The following is a 23,197-nucleotide window of genomic DNA, read 5'->3' as shown; positions in this document are numbered from 1 at the left end:
TTATAAGAAGTTCGTCTTCCAACATCTACCCTTTGCCATACTGTTCATTTTGAAGATTTCTTTTCTTCTTAATAGTGCGGTTCTGTAAAAGATATTATTCCTCCACAACACTGAAGAATACTTAAGAAGTGTTAAAACATGGAGATCTGTACGCAGGGACATGCACGTCCGTACACACACACCTATTTCTTTCTTTTTTAATCTTCCACATATCACAGCTAGACTTTGTTCTTAATAGTATTCAAAGCTCTGTACTTAAGTTTCCCATTGGGGAGATTTACAGAGAGCTGCAACATGTTAGATTTTTCAAAATTCTGCATCAGAACCTTTTCACAGTCACCTTCCTTCCCTCACTTCCATTCTCTCCCCACCTTTTAAAGTCTATTTCAAAGTGATCTTCCATTTCCAATGCAGTATTTCTGTTTTTATTTCACATATACTGGGCAATGTTCTGTAATGGTTGAGAAAAATGATTGATTTTTGATGTAATAGAAGGTAATGTGTACTTTTATTACTACTCTTCGGAGTAGATTGAGTTATTTATCAGTATGAGATATGTGTGTCTACAGGTAATCAGAGCTCAGACTCATATAGCATTAAATATGCATCCATTCATTCATATCCAAAAATGTTTTTTTTTTAAATCCTGTAGTTAATATTTAACTAGTTTTAAATTACCTTCAGTCGTCTTAAGGAACTGTATAACATTTTCACACAGATGCAGAATATGCTGCCCTGGACTCCTGCCGGGTGAAAGGGCAGGATATAAATCAAATAATAAATTAATTAAATAAATAAATAATAAGCTTTGGTTCAAAAGTTATGCTAGTCAGATGAAAACTACTGTAGCTTGTCTGACTCCCTCTATAATTGGGCCACAAACAAGCTTAAAAGCCTCTGTCATGTCTTTGTGAAGGGACATAGTTCAGTGGAGAGTATTCGTCTTACATGCGGAAGGTCTCAGGTTCAATCCCTAGCACCTCCAGGTAGGACAGGGAGAGACTCCCTTGTCTGAAACCCTGGAGAGTCAGTGCCAGTATGGAGACAATACTGAGCTAGATAGACCAGTGATTTAGTATAAGGTAGCTTCCCATGTTCCTATGACCCAGGATTCTAAATTCCCATCTTCAAAGGAAGAGGTTGTAGACACAGAAGATACATATTGGACTGGGAGAAGGTTTTGGCCTCAGAACTAGCCTTTGGTGTTCCACCATCCAAAGAACCTATGATACCAGCACCTCTGCGGCCTGAAGAGTTGCATTACTTTCCTCAAACTTGAGGACTACAACTTAGTAGAATCTTGGCCTACCTCTACATTATTGGAGTCAATGGCTCCTAAAACTCGCCTTGAAATTTGGTTGTTCCTTCCTTAAGAAATAGGCAGAGGAAAGGCCAGTGAATTGTCTTCTTTGAGATATGTTTTGGGGAAAAGAGAAATGGAGCTGCTGTTTCAGATTGCCTAGACATTTTTTAAGCTTGAAGTAGATCAGTATGAAGTTAAACATTTCTTTACACTGAAGTCATTTGGATTATGACATTACAGCCATATAACCTGGCATGAAAAACTCTGCATCAGACAATAAGGAATATGGCATGTTGTCTTGCACTGCTGTTGTGAGCCAACTTGACTTGTTGTAGTAGCACAGAGTCCAAGTCACAATTACAAAATACAGGATTGTGGTGTCACTCAAAATTGTTATGTGGACTGAATGGTTCAGTTAGGGAATAGCAGTATAGTCAACTTGCATGACATGTTATCATAAAGGCCTGTTACATGTCAGCACACAAAAATTTGATGGATAGGTGAAAGTCACTTATCGTAGCAGTGCTATTTTAATATGCACCATGGCAGAATGTTGCGGTAGCCACATCAACACAAGGTATTCTTCTCTCACATATATAAGCTAAGGATTTTTAGACAAAAAAGGATTTTTTCTTTATGAACCAAAAGATTTTATGAACATGAGAAAGTAACCATGAACCAAGTGAACAAAAATGTTTTGACTTATTCATTGCTACATGCCAGGATATGATGATGATAATGCCAAGATGCATGGGTGTTGTTTTTTTTTTAACTTACCTTTTCTAAGGTGCTTACTAAAGCTTTATGCATTAAAGCAGTGGTGGATAGTACCAAGGAGTGGAAGCCTTCTCAAATCAATAACCTCAATTATCTGTTGCTAACTGTCCATCACTTTCAAGGGTGTCCATTACACCAATGTAAGTATCCTCCCTTAATGCAACTGAAGCCATTTTGAGTGTCTGTCTCTCAGGCCTGCCACTGAAGTGTACATCAGGCAAGGGAAGTGTTTGCTCTCTTTAGTCTGCCTTTAAACCATTTGTGGCAGGGGTCTTTAGAGAAATGTGGGTCCCTGAAAAAACCAGAAGCTTGCTGGTTTTCACTTATGCTGGAATTATATGTGTTGTTGTTGTTATGTGCCTCCAAGTCAACTACGACTTATGGCGACCCTATGAATCAGCGACCTCCAAGAGCATCTGTCATGAACCACCCTGTTCAGATCCTGTAAGTTCAGGTCTGTGGCTTCCTTTATGGAATCAATCCATCTCTTGTTTGGCCTTCCTCTTTTTCTACTCCCTTCTGTTTTTCCCAGCATTATTGTCTTTTCTAGTGATTTGTGTCTTCTCATTATGTGTTCAAAGTATGATAATCTCAGTTTCATCATTTTAGCTTCTAGTGATAGTTCTGGTTTAATTTGTTCTAACACTCAATTATTTGTCTTTTTTGCAGTCCATGGTATCCGCAAAACTGTTCTCCAACACCACATTTCAAATGAGTTGATTTTTCTCTTATCCGCTTTTTTCACTGTCCAACTTTCACATCCATACATAGAGATTGGAAATACCAAATTCCAATTGCAATTTACCAATTGCAGCTCCATATCAGACCCATCTAGTGCATAGTTAGAGTGCTCCCTAGTCTAAAAGACAAATTCAGATCTACATTGGCAGTTAAAGCAATTAAATAATGCCCTATTTGGACATGAAATAATTAACTTGCAAGTTATTTCTGTATCTGGTCTGATGCAACAAAACATTTTAATCATGTATTTAATTTATGTCCCATCTTTCCTGAAACATTCTCAAAGTGACATAGATGGTTCTTACCATCAATTTTATTTTCACAACAACTCTGTGAGATAAATGTTATGAATGGAAATAGCTCACTAGAAATTCAAGGTCCCCTATTGTGTGGGTAGCTGACCTTTTGCTGGAGTTAACCCGCATGTCACCACTAAAGTGTGTATAGCTCTACCCTTAACCCGATGATGCACACAGAAAGTAAAATAAAGGTTGGTTTTGTTAAGAGAACAAACAAGGAAAAATACTGAAATTTACAATTACAGTTAATAGCAAGCTGTGTTCTAACTATTATTCATTCGTTCTATAATGCTAGATATACTAAAGAGACTAAACCCTATGCATACTTCCAAGACAAGCTCACCCAAACAGAAAGAAAGGAGCCCAGAAGTTGTGTATACCTTTCCTGAAGAGTTGCTTTGAGTCTAAGACTAAGAGAGAGACTTTCATATCTAGTCTAATGAGCCAAGCTCCGCCCTCATGTAACCTGCACTAGAATGGAAAGATATCATCCAAATCCTTAGCTCTGAAGTTCTGAAGTTTGTCCCAATAATGCTGGGGTGCGTTGGTAAGTAAGGCAGCCAGCCGTTGGAGCCCTCCAGAAGAGGAACTGATGACCCCTTCAAACCCTTCATGTTTTATGCTTTTTCTCACTAAACTAACCCCAGTGTAAATGTGACCAGAGAGATGTGGATGTGACAAGGACAATAAAAGGATTTAGGATTACCGGTCAAGAAATCTGGTTTTTTGCAAGAAACCATTCCCAGATAAATTCCCAGATAATGACTGCAATCTCCCCACTGTAAATTCCTGATGTTTCAGTTAATCGCTATCCTGTCTCCTTCTAAAGGATAAGATTATCATAAACACTATGCAGACTATTTATTTGATTGAAAGGAGCACCTGCTTCTTACTGGGCAGCATTCCCCAAATTTTTATAGGAATCAGGAAGCCTATACTCTCAGGCTTCCAAGATATGCAGCTACTCAGAGTTCACAGAGAGGTTGTTTCCCAGGACTCCTTGCTATTTCAGGCTTCCAAACTTTGGTTCACTGAGATGAATCAAAGATAAAAATCCCCAATATTTTATCCCTTCTTACGTAAATTAGATTGAATAAGCCTCATAGTCATGAAATTCCCATATTCTGAAGAGCCACTGAAGCCTGAGCCTCAACATTTTCCATAGGCCATGTAAGAACGTGCTCTTTGTGCTGAGCATTTTAATTAACATGTTTTTGTCATCACTTCTGACTGGTTTTTAATATTACTTGACCTTGACCCTTTCAGACTGTTGGAACAGAAGTAATGACAGAAAGTGTGAACAGAATCCTCTTCCACTAACTTTACCCATTTCTGTCTCCTCCCATTCCATCTGTTAGCCAAACATTGTATTCACTGGGGGGGGGGACCCTTCTTACTTCAGCCCCATCTATCTTCCTTCACTAGTACCATGCAACATAGTCTGTTCCCCACACTCATTCTTCCATCTCACCTTAAGGGATAAAGAATGCTCAAGTGTCCTGTGATCACTGCGAGTGAGGCTACAGATTTCCTCCATCAGCCTAATATTGACAGAAAGAATAATGTGTGCTTATTTCCGGTCCATGACAATTTCTCATCTGTTCATTCAAAAATCAGTTCCACCCTGTTTCCATATTCCATAGAAGCCCTCCTTGGATCCCCAAGATCTGAACAACTTTTGCCCTGTCTCAAATCTGCCATTCCTGGGCAAGGCGGTTGAGCGGGTGGTGGCGAAGCAGTTGCAAGTGCATTTGGAGGAAGCGGATTATCTGGATCCATTTCAATCAGGCTTCAGGCCTGGATATGGGACTGAAACGGCCTTGGTGGATGATATGTGGAGGGCTTTGGATAGGGGTGAATGCACCTTCCTTGTCCTCCTGGATCTCTCAGCGGCTTTTGATACCATTGACCATGGTATCCTTCTGGACCACCTGAAGAGGTTAGGCATAGGGGGCACTGTATTGCAGTGGTTCCGTTCATTCCTCTGTGGTAGGTACCAGAGAGTGGCATTGGGGGATGATGTTTCGGATCCTTGGCCTCTCACTTGTGGGGTGCCACAGGGCTCCATCCTCTCCCCGATGCTGTTCAATATCTATATAAAGCCGCTGGGGGCTATCATCAGAAGATTTGGGCTGCAGTGTCACCAGTATGCTGATGACACGCAGCTCTGTCTCTCATTCAAATCTTCACCGAGGTTGGCTGTAGAAACCCTACATATGATATGGAGGCTGCGCCCCTACCTTCCCAACCATCTGCTCCCATCTGTGGTACATGCCCTGGTCTCCTCTCGCCTAGACTACTGTAATGAGCTCTACGTGGGTTTACCCTTGAAAATGGTCCGGAAGCTGCAACTGGTACAGAATGCGGCGGCTCACCTGATTAAAGGCAGCCGCTGGCGAGATCACATCACTCCAGTGCTGAAGGAGTTGCACTGGTTACCAGTTGCTTTCTGGGCCCAATTCAAGGTGTCGGTTCTGACCTTTAAGACCCTATACAGTTTCAGCCCAGTCTATCTGAAGGAGCGCCTCCAACATCATCAGGGATGCCATTCAACAAGATCAGCCTCAAAAGGCCTTCTCTCTATCCCACCAGTTAAAACAGCTAGACTGGTGAGGACTAGGGAGAGGGCTTTTTCAATTGTGGCCCCCACTTCGTGGAATTCCCTCCCAAATGATCTCCACCATGCCCCCTCTATGATGAGCTTCCGCCGGGCCTTGAAGACCTGGCTCTTCAGGCAGGCTTTTGTGGTGGGTTAGGTTTTATTATTATTGTTGAGATTTTTAATGTTTTAATGTATTTGTATGTTTTTATTTTGTACGTCACCCAGAGTGGCTGGACAGCCAGCCAGATGGGTGACTAATAAATTTAATAAATAAATAAATAAATCTTTTTTAAAAATTTTTTTAGAATATTCACGTTTAAATATAATATGTATATTATCACAAAATACATATTTTAATACATATTGTCTCAATGTACACATTTTGAATGGATATCTTAAAATATGCATTTAAAATATGCATTTTAAACACATTTTTTAAACCACAATCTATCACAAATTTTAAGAAAGTGCAAAATTCAAAGGATTCTGATCCACACATTAGTCTGGAACATGTGGATCAGCATTGGAATTTAAAGAAAATCAAATTTCTAATGCATCACCAGTGTGTCAGGAATCTGATGGACCTGTTTCCCCAAATCAGTAGTATTCTCCTGCAGTGCAAGTGACCAGGCAGGGGGCAAGGAAATATGTCCACCCTAGATTTGATGGTACTAATAGCTTTTGTGTTTCTGTAGTTGTAGTGTGATACTAGGAACCAGATGTTAAAGGATGGTACTAATTTCTTCCTACAGCCCGTTAAACTTTGCATTGGGAACAAACAGCTGTTGTAACATCCTCCAGCATAACTCTGGAGGTGACATTTTTGTCTACTAATAAAAACAACTATAACACTAGTATGTGTTTTTAAACTGGAGATGTGTTGATAATACTAAAGCTTTGCATGGCTCAACCATGCCAGCATTTTGAGACAACTCCAGCAACAGGGTTATGTACTTTAGTTAATAGCCATTCAATGTCTTCATTTCTGTCAGTTTTATCTATTTCTTTTTAACTCAGTTCTTACTGGCCATTATTACATCCTGTGCCAAATTATAAGCTGAGTGGAAAGAAATGCATTTGTTTCATTTATTTTAAACTCACTGCCTGTTGTTTTTTATTGGATGCCCCCAGTTTAGTAATTATTTGGAACAGTAAGAAACAATTCCTCTTGTTTACCCAAACTATTTGTGTTTTAATTTACCTCTTACCATCACACTTCATCAGTCAGTCTTTTCCTCTTGTTCTTTTATTAGTGTTGCAGAGCCAGTCCTGTAAAATAGCTGCCTGATGGGGTGTGTTTATTTCTCCTTTCTCCTATCTGGCTGTCACTGAGTGTTAATGTTTATTTGATAAATTATCAGAAGTCTTTTGGAAAGCCCTCTTAGATACACTGTGCTGAAATTTTTGTTCCCCACATTTGTCAAACATTTTCCTGTTAACTGTAGCTCCTGTAGGCTGTGACTGTAAGTTAGTTTGTTTCTTTTCATGTGGCTTCTCTCTCTCTCTCTCTCTCTCTCTCTCTCTCTCTCTGTTTTAATAAAGCTGACATTCCTTACCTGTGGTAACTTCAGAAGAAAATATGAAACTCTTCCAGTGTAATGTCTTTTGAGCTGCAGAAATCAGCCTCTTCAAACAGATCTATGCAACTGTTTTGGTATTTATACAGTGACACATTCAGAATTCCAGAATATTTTGGGAAATGTTCTGTTTGTGCCAGGGACACTCTACACACTTTTCTCTCTTTCTCTCTCTGTATATTCATTTGAATGACCTTTCATTCTGTAAGATTGTTACAACAAGAGCCAGGTTCTACAACACTGTTAATTAAAGATTTTTAATGCAATTTGCTACATTTTTTATATACTAGCATATTTTCCATAGGTATAACACCATAAATCAGTCAAGGTCTGGGGAGTTGCCATAAGTAGGAAATTCTCCATTACCTTCCTGTTTGTAGCTGAAACTCAGAAAACTGGTACACACAAACTGCAATTTCATAGAGGCCCCTGTAACTGCTTGTTACTGAAACTTATATTTCCCATCACTGAAATACAAATTCCTGTGTCTCATTTGGAGGCAAGCATTACAGTCCCAAAAATTGTTATTCCTCTTAGATTTTAATCTGAGCCAGAGAAAGAATCTAGTTCTTGCTTCCTTCTCCCACCTGCCTGTCTTGCATTTCTGTGTTACTACTCTGTTCTCTGTTATTATTCTCTTGCTCTTGTAGAAGCAGCAGCTGTGGGATTGGGATGGAGGAAGGAAATGAGGTCTCTCTCCTCCCCCTCCCCCTCCCCCAATCTGGAATGCAGCTGGGAGTGAGAGTCAGGTACCAGGAGTTCTGGACAACACAGTGCTGGTAAAACTACATTTCCTAGGGCTCCCTGACATCTGGCTTGCAGACATTGCTGTATACCAGACAGACTTACCTTCACTCAAATCCCACTGCCGCTGCCGTGCAGCAAGATGGGTAAGTGGATGCAAGGGAGAAGGGTTTTTTATGTGTTTGGTGTTTTTTTAATTTACCCTGGGTTAGAGAAGAGATCAGGCCCATCATGCTTCTGATGGCATAAATGAAGACATAACAGTCCGAATTGTGCTTGGAATAAAATTAGCTATTTTAAAAGTTTATTTCTGAACTTGACTGAGAAAGATTGTTGTATCACCAAATTGAAGACATAACTGCAGCGAGTGCAGAACCTTGCCCTGGTCCCTGCTGCATGGGCCAGCCCTGTTGAATGGCCCAGCCCTGGGTAGCAACACCTCTCCCTGCATATCCCTGCACTGATATTGGCATATGGTTTTTTAGCACATCATTCCTTTCTATAGGAACTGTATGAAAGATCTTTTACAGATAATTTTCCAAGAGACAGAGAAAAAAATATCAAAAACATATAGTTAGCATAGCCTTTTCCAGGACACTATGCATACATAAATTTTCTTAAACCTGAGGGTTGCTTTCTTCAACACTATCCAGTCCTTCAATGATATTCAGAATGTGGGCTGATGACTGCAATATACTCTACACTACAAAAATCCACAGGATATTTTTTATTCAGTTCAATTTGTGGCACCAATGAATGCAAAGTGTGAAAAAGTTTACTCTTTCAATAGCTAGAAGATGCAATAAAGCTTGTTTAAAGGTTTGCTCAACATTTCAGAATACCAAATACATAGTATCCATTTGAATCCACCATAAAGTTTTATTGCAAAATTTCTGAAATCTAGATTTGATGAGACAGAATTGTAATTAAATGTTAAAGCTGATGTACATGTTAAGAAAGAGATGTCTAGGTGGATAAAACTCAGGGTCGCAATCACTTAACATGCTAGATTAAATTCCTAGTCCTTTGCAGTTTCCAACATTCTGTACTATTCCATGCACACTCAGGAATTCATTTTGGTAGGGCAAAATGTTCTAAAATTAATGCACTTGAGAGGATGGTTGCTACGGGGTAAAATTTAATGAAAGCCCCTTCCCTCCTTATCTTTTTCATCCTTTCTTCGCCATTTGTTTAGCGTTCAACTGTTCAGGAAGTTGATCAGGGCTGAGAACTTTATTGGAGCCAAGGCCAGTCGTCTTCTGGTAGCTGCCTGGTCATAACTACCATGTACCAAGAGGAAAGTAAAACTAGTCACTGCTTTGGCTCTTAGGGGCAATGTCATAATTCCTAAACTGCATAGCTAGGAATATCCACAAATTCCCAAATATCAACAAGAAGTATATATCACAATATAACAGTCTGGATTATTGGCAGCAGTCCTACTTAGTATTAGTTTCTCCTTTCAATAGTACTACAAGAAGGGCTTTGCCCTTTCTGTGATTTTGCTTTGTAATGGAATTATGAAAGCAAAATTTTTGGCTATGTAGTTTTTTTAATTATTTCAAATCAGAGTTCGGGCAAAGCTTGTTGACCAAATGGTTAAACACCTTGCCTCCGGAGGGTAGGTTATACATTTTCATATATTAATATCAGAGCTTCAGTAACAAAGCTAATAGGCAATTGTGTCTGAGATAATTACAATTATTTTCTTTCTTTAGATGTAACTAAAATGGTTGTTTTTCTTGTTTTTTTCATATTAACTGTTGTAATAATATTTTGTTTAGTCTTCCACCTCTTTTCTCAAATCTCTTTTCTCTATTTTACACTTATTGTTATGTTACAGGTCTTTTCTGTCCTTTACACTGGTTCCCTCTTTATCTTCTGTTCTATTTATGCTTCTGTTGACATTTGAGTGTCTTCATCTCTTGCTCCTGCTCCCCTGAAAACTCACATTATATCTTCCATTCTTTGACTATACTTACAGTTCCCAACTATCAAAACGTTTTACCTCTCAGCACTAATCCTCTTTTTAATAAATGTTTAGTCCAAATGGTCCCATTGGCTAGTAAGTAACATAACTAATAATATGGGAATCAGGTGGAAGATAATCATATATTAATATCTCAAGCTTTGTTATGTTTTCTACTTAATTTATAGTTTGTAAAACAAGAAAGCAAGCATAGACTCATTCAGCTCCCATCTTAGCAATGCAGAAATTAGGGTACCTAGTCTATAGGCTGACCCAGCATGCAGATTCCAGAACTGATTCTATGAAATATAAGTTCAGTAATCAAGAGCAAGATGATGATCAGGTGACAGACAAGTTGTTTCAAATCATGTCCCTTTTTACAGAATGCCCATCACAAAATCAGTTTCAGGGCTCTCATGCGAAGCAGGTAAACTACTAATTTCATTATAATGTGAAGCATTTATTAAGCTACTTCACTGAATTGCAACAGTTACTCTGCAGTCCAGAATTTTGATCAAAGTGCTTGTATATTTAAGGTTTTTTTGTCCTCATTAATTAAAGTGCAATATGCAAAAAAAAAAAGCTTGCTTATTTTCATAAGTAGATCTATTATTGGGTTCCTGTAACCATGCTGATTCACATATGGTACTTATGACTCAATTACATCGCCTTCACAAGCAATTACTGGTTTATTGTTTAATTTATTTTAGCAAGTCATGTTGTTCTTTTCAAAAGTTTGCATACATGAAAGTCAGCAAGTAGAAGAAATTCTTATTGCCTGTGCCTAAAGTGCTGGGATAATATATTTAGGAGATCAAGCATAAACGTACCAGGTTTTTGAATGTTGTCCAAATATTTTACAGCCACATTTATGTATTATGATATGAACTGGTGATCCTGTGAATCACATTCTGGTGCAAATACTATATATGGGCTTTTGCAGATACGTGGTAGGTAGTGGAGGCTGGTAGAACCTAGATCTGGTGGGGTGCCTATGAAGTCACATAGGTGGAGCCTGTGAAGTTGTTCTTCGTGAGGTCTCCATCCTCCTTCCTTGCAAAAAAACCCAAACATTTAAGCAGTACAGTTCTCAAATTCATAGCACCAAAAAGTGTAATGCTTTGATATATCATTCATCAAGCATACATCATTCACCTAGATAAAATTATAGCAGTTACTCCAATGTCATACCATGAGCTTCATGGCTAAGTGGGATTTGAACCCTGGTCTCCCAAGTCCTAGTCCAACATTATAACCATTACACTAACTAGCATGTAACATGGTTAGGAGTACGCTAAATGGAACACTATAGACTGGCAAGATTACCAAGGGCTGCAATTGGTTTAATCAGCTGATTCCCAATGCAAAACAGAGTTCCTAACAGTGAGGGTTTGATCCTACGTACATGTATATTAATAATGATAATAATGATCATTGTTATTGTTACTTGAAGAGACCCTGTGGCATTGGTAGGCCTGGTCAGAGGAAATCTATATCTGTTGAGGGCGCTTGGCCTCAAAATACACACACTAAAAAAATCTCTCCCTTCAAGCAGCCCCCCCACTCACCAAAATTCTCTCTACCGTAACAGCACCACGCAATGAACAAACACACACAATCCCCTCTTTAGGCAGCTTCTTGCATTTCAACACAAAAACCTCCAGAATGCTTTCTGCCCACCCAACAAAACAATTGGCAGTGAACACACACACACAACTATTCTCCCCTACCTCCCCTTACAGCCCCTAGACCTCAAGAAAGAGCCAAGCAAGAAGGCAAACACTTCCCCAGATTAATGCAAGCAAACAGCCTGTCTTTCAAACCCAACTTAGCCAGGGAGAAATGATCTGCTGCTGCTAGGTAAATTCAGTAGCCACCATTCCCTTACCCACCACAATAAAAACAAGGGCTTACCTCTTCATCCCAAGGAAACCTGAGCTGTCTCAGTCAGATCCTCTCCTCTCCTCATATACACAAAATAAGTAAAATCAGTGGCTCCTGCCACACCCATTTTTTTCAGCTCAGCTTCAAGTGTGTGTTAAAGGTGAAGGAAGGGAATTATGCAAGGTGTAGACTCAGAAAGAGGACATCCACAGGAAGAATGCATGGTCCTGATAGGCTGGAGGGAGGCGTTCAGAGGCTTGTCCTGGTCTCTGTTGATTGTCGGGGTTTTCTGATATGGGAATGAGTCCATTAGCTACTAAGAAAAAAGAAAGGGGAGGGGGGAAATGAATTAGTATTTGTCTACCACCCTCCCTAACCAAGCCTTCTATAACTATGCTTTTTTAAAAACCATTTCCCTCCCAGGAAACAGAGGATAAGTGCATCTGTGAAGCCTCTTTGTCAGTGGAAATGTATTAATATTACTGTGGATGTCAGAGAAAAACTGGCCTATGGCTCTGGAGGTTTTGCGACATTCAAAATTTTGGAAGGGTGCCACCCTTCTTTGCCTGACAAAGCAGCCTCCCGTGGTGGTAGGTTGTGGGGTGGGGAGATCCACTAATGAAATGTGCAAACTCATGAGCAGCAGAGGAAAATGTTAGATAAGAGCATTGCGGGGCCCACATTCCAGATTTATTTTTATACATTTTTATCCCTCCTTTCTTCTTCATGGAACCAAAGATAACGTCCATGTGGTTCTCAGACAGCCACCCATCTGGGCATTGACCAGACCCAGTAGGCTTTTTGTCTCATGTGCCTTCAGACCATACCCTGTTTATGGTTTCATATCCTACCATGCATGATTTCCAATAACAAAACAAGTTAATGATTGTTAAGTGTATATATAGATTAATTCTGTGGTTCTCAGTGAGTTACTTCACACAGTTTTAAGTTAATTACAGATAATAATAATAATAAAATTTTATTTTTAGGCCGCCTATCTGGCCGAATGAATGGCCACTCTAGGCGGTGTAGATAATTAAAAATACAACATATAATACAGTTTTAACATATAAAACAATTATAATCCACCAACCTACATCTATACACTGTAAACTAAAATTATCTAGGAGACTTGTATGCCCGCTGAAACAACCAAGTTTTCAATCCTTGGCGGAAACCTACCAGGGAGGGGGCATGGCGAAGGTCGTATGGCAGAGAGTTCCAGAGGGTGGGGGCCACAACTGAGAATTCCCCTCTCTCTGGTCCGCACCAGCCTAGCTGTCTTAACTGGTGGGACCGAGAGAAGGTCTTGTGAGGCAGATCTCATCAGGCGGCATATTTGGTGATGCTGGAGGCGCTCCTTTAGATAAACTGGACTGACACTGTATAGGGCTTTAAAGGTTAACACCAACACCTTGAATTGGGCTCGGTACACAACTGGTAGCCAGTGCAGATCTTCCAGCACTGGGGTGATATGATCCCGGCGGCGGCTGCTTTTAATCAACCGTGCCGCCGCATTCTGTACCAGTTGTAATTTCCAGACCGTCTTCAAGGGTAGCCCCACGTAGAGCGCATTACAGTAGTCTAAGCGAGAGGAGACCAGGGCATGCACCACCCGTGGGAGCAGATGGACCGGAAGGTAGGGTTGCAGCCTCTGTATCAGACGTAATTGATACCAAGCTGCCCGGCTCACCGCTGACACCTGAGCCTCCATGGACAGCTGGGAGTCAAGAATGACCCCGAGGCTGTGAACCTGGTTCTTCAGGGGCAATCTAACCCCGTTCAGCATCAGGTCAATATCTCCTATCCTTCTCTTATCTCCCACAAACAGTACCTTGGTCTTGTCAGGGTTCAGTTTCAGCCTGTTTCCTCCAATCCATTCACTTACAGACTCCAGGCATTTGGAAATAATCTCCACAGCCAACTCCGGTGAGAACTTAAATGAGAGGTAGAGCTGAGTGTCATCCGCATATTGGTGACACTGCAACCCAAATCTCCTGATGATAGCTCCCAGCGGCTTTACATAGATGTTAAACAGCATGGGAGAGAGGATAGAACCCTGTGGCACACCACAATTGAGAGGCCAAGGGTCTGAAACCTCCTCTCCCAATGCCACCCTCTGGTGCCTGTCAGAGAGATAGGAACGGAACCACTGTAAAACAGATTCATACTGCTTGGATACACTTTTTTCAGATGAGCTTCCTATTGGGGCTCCTACTCCATAGATATGTATTTCAAATGTGACTTTAACCCAGTAGGTGCGGTCAAGTGTTTGTCAATCCAGTCACCACTTTTTGTTTTGTTTTTACTTTTTTAAAATGTTCATGTGTAATAACAATTCACATCCAGAAATCTATGGTCAGGCTGCAGGAGTATGAAAATATATGGAGACCTAAAGGGAGAGGTTTTATACAGCAATGTGAACTAATACTGGATTTTGGAGAGCAGAATGAAATATAGGTTCCAGATATAAATACAGAGGGTTAAATCCAAGAAAATTGATGTATGAGCAGAACGACCTCTGATCACACTATGGAACTTCCTTTCCCTCTTGTGCCTCTGTACATCTTCTAAACTTATCTGAAGGGTTGTGAGAACCCCAGAGCATATTGGGAGGGGGGTGCAAGAGGTGTGTGGGTTGAGGAAAGGGAGGGGAAGTTCTGTTACAGGAACAATGACTTCACTAAATCTAACCCAGAGTTAGAAGAAGTACATAGATTTTTAGAAGTGATGTTTTTTGTTACATTCAGGAATATGTATGGGAAAATGTTAGTTTTCTACAGGAAAATGAAGAACTGATGAGGTGTTTCATCATACACAAAATGGGTCCTCTTCACAAAACACATAAATGTGCAGTACGTAATAATGACAATATATAAAAGAAAAAGTATCTGTAAGCAATTGTAAGCATAGTATGAACTGGGGTAGTAAATGAGTACAGTTATTTATAATGTTTAATCTTCTAGAGAGGGCATCCCTCTTCACTGACAATGGTAACCTTTGTGTTGGCATCTGGGTGGGCTGCCATTTAAGAGAGATTTTAAGAGTCAAACAATTACAAATTAACTATTAACATTTTAAGGATCATTATTAATATACTGATTTAACATGCTGGTTAAGTATAAAGAAATTTCTATGTCTATAATACTCATTAAAATGTTGTCTTCTTATAGGGGGAAAGCCCCAATATTTTCAAGTTTATTTATTTATTCATTAAATGTTTATCCTGCCCTTCCTTCCAAAGGAGCCCAGGGCAGCAAACACAGAGGTGGTAAAACAATACAATTAAAATAAAATAAAATAACATATTTAAAATTGTTAAAAACATCTACACTTGACATTTAAAACATTTAAAAAGTCTAAAAACATAGAAAACAATCACATACTCTCACAGCTAATAATGTTGTGAGGAACAGAATCAGCCATTATACATAAAATATATATCAAAATCAGCAATAAAAGTTAGAAGTTAAAAATGAGTTGACCTAAAAAACAAAAAACAAATCCAAGTATAAATAAGATCAGTAGTTTAAAAAATACATTATAAAAATGAAAATTGCCTCAGTTGTTATTTTTCTTTTACTGACAGTGCTTTACTCCCAGTACATCTAAATCACAGCTTATTTTACTACATTTTTTCAAAAAAAAGCCCAATAATACGCATTTAGCTTTATTCTATTTCCCCCTCATTTTGCAGCAGTCTACTTCAGTTGGTATAGGCAATGAAAGCAACACAAATTGAAGTGTGGATTAATCAGTAATCTTTGTAATGATAAAGCCAACTTGTTGAAGATATAATAGAATCTCAGACCAATTACTGCATCATTCCACAGCTTTATAGGACAAAATATCAGTCTTACACAGAATCATTCAGCTTAACAAGACCACTGGAGCTGAATTGTAATGTGTGAGAAAACCACCAGCCATTAATTAGGGACAGCATTCTCTAGGGGATCTTGCCATCTTAAAATCTAACCTAGTCTCAGAAATTATTAATTTAATCAAAACATTTAACAACAGCTTACCATTAAAAAAAATACTATATGCATAAAAATAATTCACTCAAGTAGACTGAGATTTTATTAATTGAAATGACAGGTCCATTATCTTATTAAGCATGCCTAGTTGAAAACCATTTTGAATCCCCCCAGTCCCTTCCAGATCCCTGATTCTGTAGTATCAGGTCAAGGTGACCACTGTTTCCTCTCTGACAGTACACTATAGACGTTAATTTATAGGAGAGTATCAGCAATAACAATCCATGGAAATAAGGGGGAAATTATTATAATGACACCTTTGGTACTACTTTGCAAAAAAAAAAAATAGCTAAGAAACTGCCAGACAACAAGCTATTATTAGCAGGGCAGGTGAGGAAACCTTCTACGTAGCATTGGTTGCAGATTAAATAGAGCTATAGGGGATGAATGTCTTTATTTCATGTGACAATGTAACACTATCAGTGTCACCTGGATTGCTCAGGTATGTGTAAGTTCCTGTTCAGTGTTCCAGTCAACTAGCTGTGCCCACCTCCACAATACCACATTCCATTTCCTCTCCTGCACAGTTGTTTTTTCCTTTCCCACAGACAGCCAACATTCCATGACAACTAATGAATGCTCAGTCATCATTGGCCTTTCCCCCCTCTCCATGAGGTTTTTCCCCGAAAGATATTTTATACTTCTGCAAACCTTGGTGTTCCCCGAAGCCTTCTGACACATTCCTCTTGGTATAACAGATCCTTATGGCTACCTAAAGATCCAAATTCACACTGAACTTCAGAAACAGAGGGAATGCTACTTTTACTTTTTAAAATTGTGATATACCACCTGAAAAAAATTGGTGATGTTTGCCATACTGTATGCTCAGTTTCCCCTCCCCCTAATTCAATACCCTCTTGAAGTAGGTACCACTGTTTACTTAAATAAACTGTGCAGTATGTTCTAGTAAGAACACAAGAAGAGCCTGCTAGATCAGGCCAGTGGCCCATCTAGTCCAGCATTCGGTTCTCACAGTCGTCAACCAGATGCCTATGGGAACCCTGTAAGCAGGACCTGAGCACAAGAGCATTCTCCCCTCCTGCGGTTTCCAGCAACCAGGCATTCAGAAGTATACTACCTCCAATTGTGGAAGCAGAGCATAGCCATCATGGTTGGTAGCCATGATAGCCTTATCCTCCATGAATTTGTCTAATCCTCTTATAAGAACATAATATCTATATTTCTTTTATGATGGTTGTAATGCCAAAAGGCCATGTTCTTATTGTGCCCTTTGTATAAACTGGTGTCTGAGTTTATTGTGTACCCTGTCACATTCTTGATACAAATAATTTAAGTGCTGGGATCTTTCCATTCTGTTTGTCTGTGCCATTCAGAATAGGGAAGCTGATGCAAGTAGTGGAGCTCTATCACATTGGAACTCCAGCGACTCCTGAAAGTTCTAGAAGCAGGACAACGGATAGAGTACATCAGAATGTTGGAGCAATGCAGAGTAATCATTTCATTTCTGTTTTGAGATAGGTATTTGTTGTTTCAGGGATCTGTGTACTTTCAGTTCTGAAAAACAAGCAAACATCTTTTAAATAATCTATATACAGATTTTAATAATGTTTTTAACATCATTTTTTCTGTCAATATCTCATTGCCTATAGGATCTTGATTAGAAGGCACACAATATAGATACTTGCTTCTTGACTTTTCCTATGCCTCTGTAGCACTCACAATATTCTTACGTGTTTATTTTATCCAGTTGTTGTGTGTGTCTTGGAAGGCAACCACTCAGTAGATGTCAGTGAATGCTTAAAATGGGCAGAACCTATGCCTTCCCTTGTTCAAGAATGCCTGATTCCTTGCAAAGATGACTGCACATTCACCCCTTGGTCTAAATTTTCACCATGTGCTTCAGACTGTGAATCAACACGAACTAGAAGACGAACTCTCACAGGTAGTATCAATATTTTATACTTCATCCTTAGTCCTTTAGTTTCAAAATGGCTTCGGCACAGACTTTGAAAATGTGTCAAATGTAGTTAGGTATTGTTCATAGAAGGTTCTTACATTTATGTGGAAGTAGCATCCTGAAGTATCCCAAAGCAGAACGATTGAAAATCATGTTAAGCTATTGTCTCAGCCAAGAGAGACATCTAAGTGGCTGCTGAATGTCTCAAGGACCACAGTTTCACAGTCAACACAGAAACAGGCTCCCTTAACCTGTTATAACAATGGCATCACAACAGTGCTAGGTGTTTCTGGCAACAAAATGATAGCAAAATACAAAAGTCAGGTTATGTGCAGTTGTCACCAACAGGCAAGATTACCATGCCATGGCTTTTCACGATATTGGCCCACCAATGAGATTTCATACATAATATCTCAAGAGACTATTATTAGCTTCTAATACTGTTGGCTATATGCTACCCCCATGATCAGAGGTGGTATGCCTCTGAATACCAAATGCTTGAGAACATAACCAAAAGTGTGCTCATGCCTGCTTGTGGGCTTCCCATTGGTGTTTGGTTGGCCACTGAAGGAAACAGATTGAACTAGATAGGCCTTTGATCTGATCCAGTCAGGCTCTTCTTATATTCTTAGGTCCTATCAATAATAGGTGGCCCACAACCTTTTCTTGCTTTCTTTGGTTTACAGACCCTTTTAGCTAGCCTTAGTCCTGACTGGTCACAACTAGTCACCAGCCTCTCTCGAAGCATATTCTATGTGTCAGTCAATAAGTAACACCTCTTACCTGAATTCATTTCTCTAGAAGAATCATTCTGAATATCAGGGAATATCTGGAAAGTGACATACTCTGGCATAACACTAAAGCACATCTGTCTGTTAGAGAAAACAGGCTAGAGACCATTTAGAAAAGATCCCCTGGACAGCACTTCACAAATGGCTTGTCAGTGGAGAACAACACTTCTCTGTTGTTGTGATGAACTCTTTCTGTTGACAGCCAGTGTAGCATTGAGCTGTTGTAGCTGCAGTGTGCTCTTTGAAGAGAAACTAGTGAGTTAGAGTGGTTATCAGGCTAATCAACGGAGCAAGAAATCTGTTAATATCTAACTGCACTGTGAAAGTGCTCAGTTCAAATTCCACCTCAGTTAAGAACTCATCAAGGGCCAAACTAGATCTTATGTATAATGTGTGATGTGTAGTTGTCTCTTTCTTCTTAATGTTGTTAATTGTGTGTGTGTGTGTGAGGAGCCACCCTTCCCAGGAATTCATTGTGTAGGAAGGGGAAGCTTATTTTTTCTCTACCTAACACAGTCAAAAATGCCCACCCCCCATGTCTAGAAAGAAAATAAAATATTTCCATCAGTGCCAATGGCAAGGTTTCCCCCCCTATATGTTCTAGCTATTCAGGAGAGGATTCTTTTAGTTCTAGTTGCATGAGGGATGGAAGAGATAAGCCTTCCCTTCCTACACGCTGCTCTGCTGTGTGGATTGTCCTGCTGCAAGGCTGTAATTAATACAAGTTAAAACTGAGAGAAGCATAAAGCACTAAGGAGCTTTAGGATAGATACCATTTTCTCAGCCTCCCCAATTTGATAAGGGGATAGTAAAAATAAGCCCCTTTTAGGTGTTATGATTAGTTGTAAACATGATAGGAGATGTAGGAGACGCAAGATATCCCAACATCCCTGCATGCACCAACTTCTGACTCCGTGTTGAGCAGGAAGATCTCAAATGGGTTTCAGAGTGCATTCAGATGACCACACCTAGTAAGCACGTTCATCATGCTGAGCTTTCAAAGTTCCCTTGAGTGCTTTGTGCTCAGTATCAGAATGGAATGGAGAGGACCAGGCTGGCACACAAAGACGTTGGGGGGCATGGGTGCTGCACATGCTCCTGGCCCCCTACATCATTTTTGCCATTGTGTGTTCAAACCGTACACCACAGGAGGGCTATACTGACACCCTACAGTGTTGTTATTATGAGCAGTACCATAATACGGAATGTTCCAAGCACTTTAAAAATTCTGCTGCCTAGTAGTAGTGGCAATTATCAAAAAGAAGAAACTCTTGCTTAATTAGCTGGAAGAGGCATAAGTATATAGTGCCTTTTGAACTCCTCTTATCTAACATACTGTTTAAGTAGTTTTGAAGTCCATCCCGATGGCTGACAATGTCTCCCTCAGTGAGTGGCTTCCAGGAAGGTCTGGAATGTATTCTGTTTGGCTCCATAGAGAAATGAATCATCAATCATCTCAACACTCTCAATTAGGGGTGTCATGAGAAATTGAATATGGACACTCACATAGGTAAATCCCCCTGTTCGTTTTCTGTGAGACAAATCAGATGGGCAATGCAGCCCACCTTTAGTAAGTTGCCCACCCCAATTCTGCTTGTGTACAGCCCTAACAATCCCCCTTCTCAAGAGGGAAAAGCTTTGCTTGGGAGGGAGCATTGGCAGCTCCTTGTTGAATAAGAGATGTCTACCTGGCATATTTATCCTTACCCCATTTTCCGTTCAAAAGTGAATGAGATGCTTTCTGGGTACCTTGATGTGATTACTTCTTTTGCCTGGGATCTTGGGAAATGACCTGGGAAGTACCACTCTATTATCCCCATAAGAAAATGTGAATGGCATAAGAGGAAGAGCCCTACTGCATTAGACCAGAGGCCCATCTAGTCCAGCATCCTATCCTCATAGCGAGTCACCAGATGCCCATGAGAAGTCCACAGGCAGGATCTGCGCACATCAGCAAGAGACATTGGGGGTTGCAGTTCAACCCTCACCATCTGTAATAGAACTACCACAGCATCGAAAGATGCTGCAAGGGTGTCTTTTGCTTTTAGAAACACAGGAAAGGGAAGGAGAGGCCAGGTAGACCACTGATTGGCTCATCTGGCTCACAAGGTAACATTTGCCCCGCTTGTGCGGGGAAAGAAAGGAATGAGGTAAGCAGATGGGTTGAAGGATGGAAATCAGGCCAAGGGGGGGGGAGGATCAGGGGCCCTTTAATGATCCAGCTGAATAATGAGGCTCTGCTCAATGATCGCTCTGCTTGATGATGGCTCCCAGTCATTTTCAGAGTGAACACTGAATCTATTGCTCTCAATAACCCATGTTCCCAGGCCAGCACAAAACCTCAAATCCACTTTAGTAAAGGTAGAGCTATTCACAGTGACCACTTAATGCTAGACACCGAAGCAATGACATTAAATCATGGGACAAGTCTCTTCTGCACATGACCAGGAAAACTCTCTTATCTATCATTACTTCACAAGTTCAAGAGTATCTAGGCACTGAAGACAGATTCCAAACAAAGATATTTTCAGATAGCCTCTGTTGTTTGTGTTGGACATGTGCATTGCCTCCACACCATATTATGCACATGTTGCAATATGTGAGACAGGCACTTGATGTGAATACATGCATGCATAGAAGCCCAAATAGTGGTGGGAGGGAGGGTGTCTCTCAAAAAAATCAGTCCTACATGCATATAGATGTCTGCTTATAACTTTTGCATCAAACATTATCGCATGAGAATGGAAGAAGCACACATGCTCTGCCACTACAGGTCAAGGATCTTCAGATCTGGACCAGCACTGAGCCTTGAAAAGCATTCAGCTAATATTAACCCCTTTTTCTGGGCACCATTGTCAATGTACTTCCACTTTAAACAGCAGTAACGTTTGACATTAAAGTGTTTACTGCTTTGCTCTACTAAGCACAGCAGGGTCAGACATTGCAAAAGAGAATCCACTCTCCCCCTCCACAGCTATGACAAAATATTTTCTAAAATAGGTCTAATATAACCTTGGCTTTAGTAATATAAAAGTGTCCAGATATGGAAATACCCCCTCTAGCATATCATTGATATAGCTCACAGGAGAATTACTTTAAGGTATAATTCTAAATTTTAAAAAAATACACCCCAGATGTTACTCTACTGCAAAATGGCTATTTAGTATTTTATGAGAAGAATTTAGCTATAGGCATTGGCAAACAATGGCTTAAGAAAGACTGAGAATTCCTGTTGGTCTTTAAGCACAGGCATCATTGTGAAAGCCATTATAGTATAAACTCTCCACATACACAAAAAGAATAATAAAAAATGGTATAATAATACTTTCTATACCTGAGTATCTTATTCTTTAATAAGCTATGCTCATGAATAAAGCGGTTTGATCCTCTTGTGAACAGATAATGCAATAATGTTATTGAAAAGCTTCATGATACCTTGCCTACAATAGCAGAGTACCCTTTAATTGGTTGCATGTTACTCTAAAACAAATAATGTGATAGCTACTGTGCATTCTTGATTTTCAGGCCTAGAACCTTTTTGTGCCAGAAATGTTTACTAAAGCTGTCATGTTTAATCTTTTTCTACTTTGCTGTTCAAGCCTTTGATGTATCACCTCAGCTTATAGAATGTCCAAATATCTAAAACATTCTCCTTTTAATTGAAAATAGCAAATATTAAATGTTATAAGTGCAATATGTGACAGCATAATGTTCCTCCTATGATTTATTCTTACTCATTTGGGTTTCGTCTGTATAGCATGAAGCTACACCTAGATGTGTGTTGCTTTCTCCCAACATTTTTACAGAAATATAAAGCACCTCCATGAGCAGAGGGCCATCAAGCAGAAGAAAATAGCTTAGCCCTTTCCTCACTGGCTATTTGTCAACTCAAAATCCTTCAGGCTGCTTTCTCTTTACCTGGAGGATGGAGAGAGAGCTTTGGGAAGACAATGTGAATGGAAACACTGCTGTGAAAAAGGAGCCAAACCCGTGTTCTCTTCTCTTGTTCCCACCATCACCAAATTCACAGCCTCCTGAGGCTGCATTTCACTTATATTGTCATGTGTTATCTAGTGCCTTGAGTTTCAGCCTTGAAACTGTTTTGGTGGCCTTAAGCTAGTTTCTCTTGCTCAGCCAAAATTTACATCACACGACTGATATGAAGATTAAACTGGAGTTACTGTCATGTAACCTGTCCTTGGGAAGGAAAAAAACAACAGCACCCCTACTAAATAAAAGAGCAAAGGAGATTCCTCCTACTAAACTAAGCAATAGTGAGCCACTAGATATTTTTTGCAACTCTAAATCTGGACAGATTTGTTTAGCATTAAATGATTAATATATGTACAGTTCTATTGTTGCATCAAACCTGAGGGGAAAAGGGGGGCATATGTGTGCCCTGCTCATTCACTCATTAGCCAGAACAAGAATGTGAGATGTTTCTGCTGCATGTCCATGTCCTGAAGAAGAAATAGGACCACCTGCAATTTTCCTCCTGGCCTTAAAAGAAATGAGAGAGACAGCTAGATTGGACTTTTTAGACTTAGTATTGCCA

At 39.8% G+C, this 23,197-nt stretch overlaps 1 protein-coding gene across 1 annotated transcript in view; it reads left to right on the top strand.

Moving 5' to 3' along the window:
• THSD7B (thrombospondin type 1 domain containing 7B) overlaps window positions 1-23,197 on the top strand; it is a 653,838-nt gene that overhangs the window by 442,214 nt on the left and 188,427 nt on the right. The window contains exon 13 of the mRNA XM_061608903.1: window positions 17,642-17,836. Within this exon, the coding sequence (XP_061464887.1) occupies window positions 17,642-17,836 (195 nt within the window). The remainder of the gene's footprint in view (window positions 1-17,641; window positions 17,837-23,197) is intronic.

This window comes from Rhineura floridana, chromosome 2 (genome assembly GCF_030035675.1).
Source record: "Rhineura floridana isolate rRhiFlo1 chromosome 2, rRhiFlo1.hap2, whole genome shotgun sequence".
Taxonomy (NCBI): Eukaryota; Metazoa; Chordata; class Lepidosauria; order Squamata; family Rhineuridae; genus Rhineura; species Rhineura floridana.
Note: the sequence above shows the minus strand (reverse complement) of the source record. Positions and strands in the feature narration are given on the sequence as shown.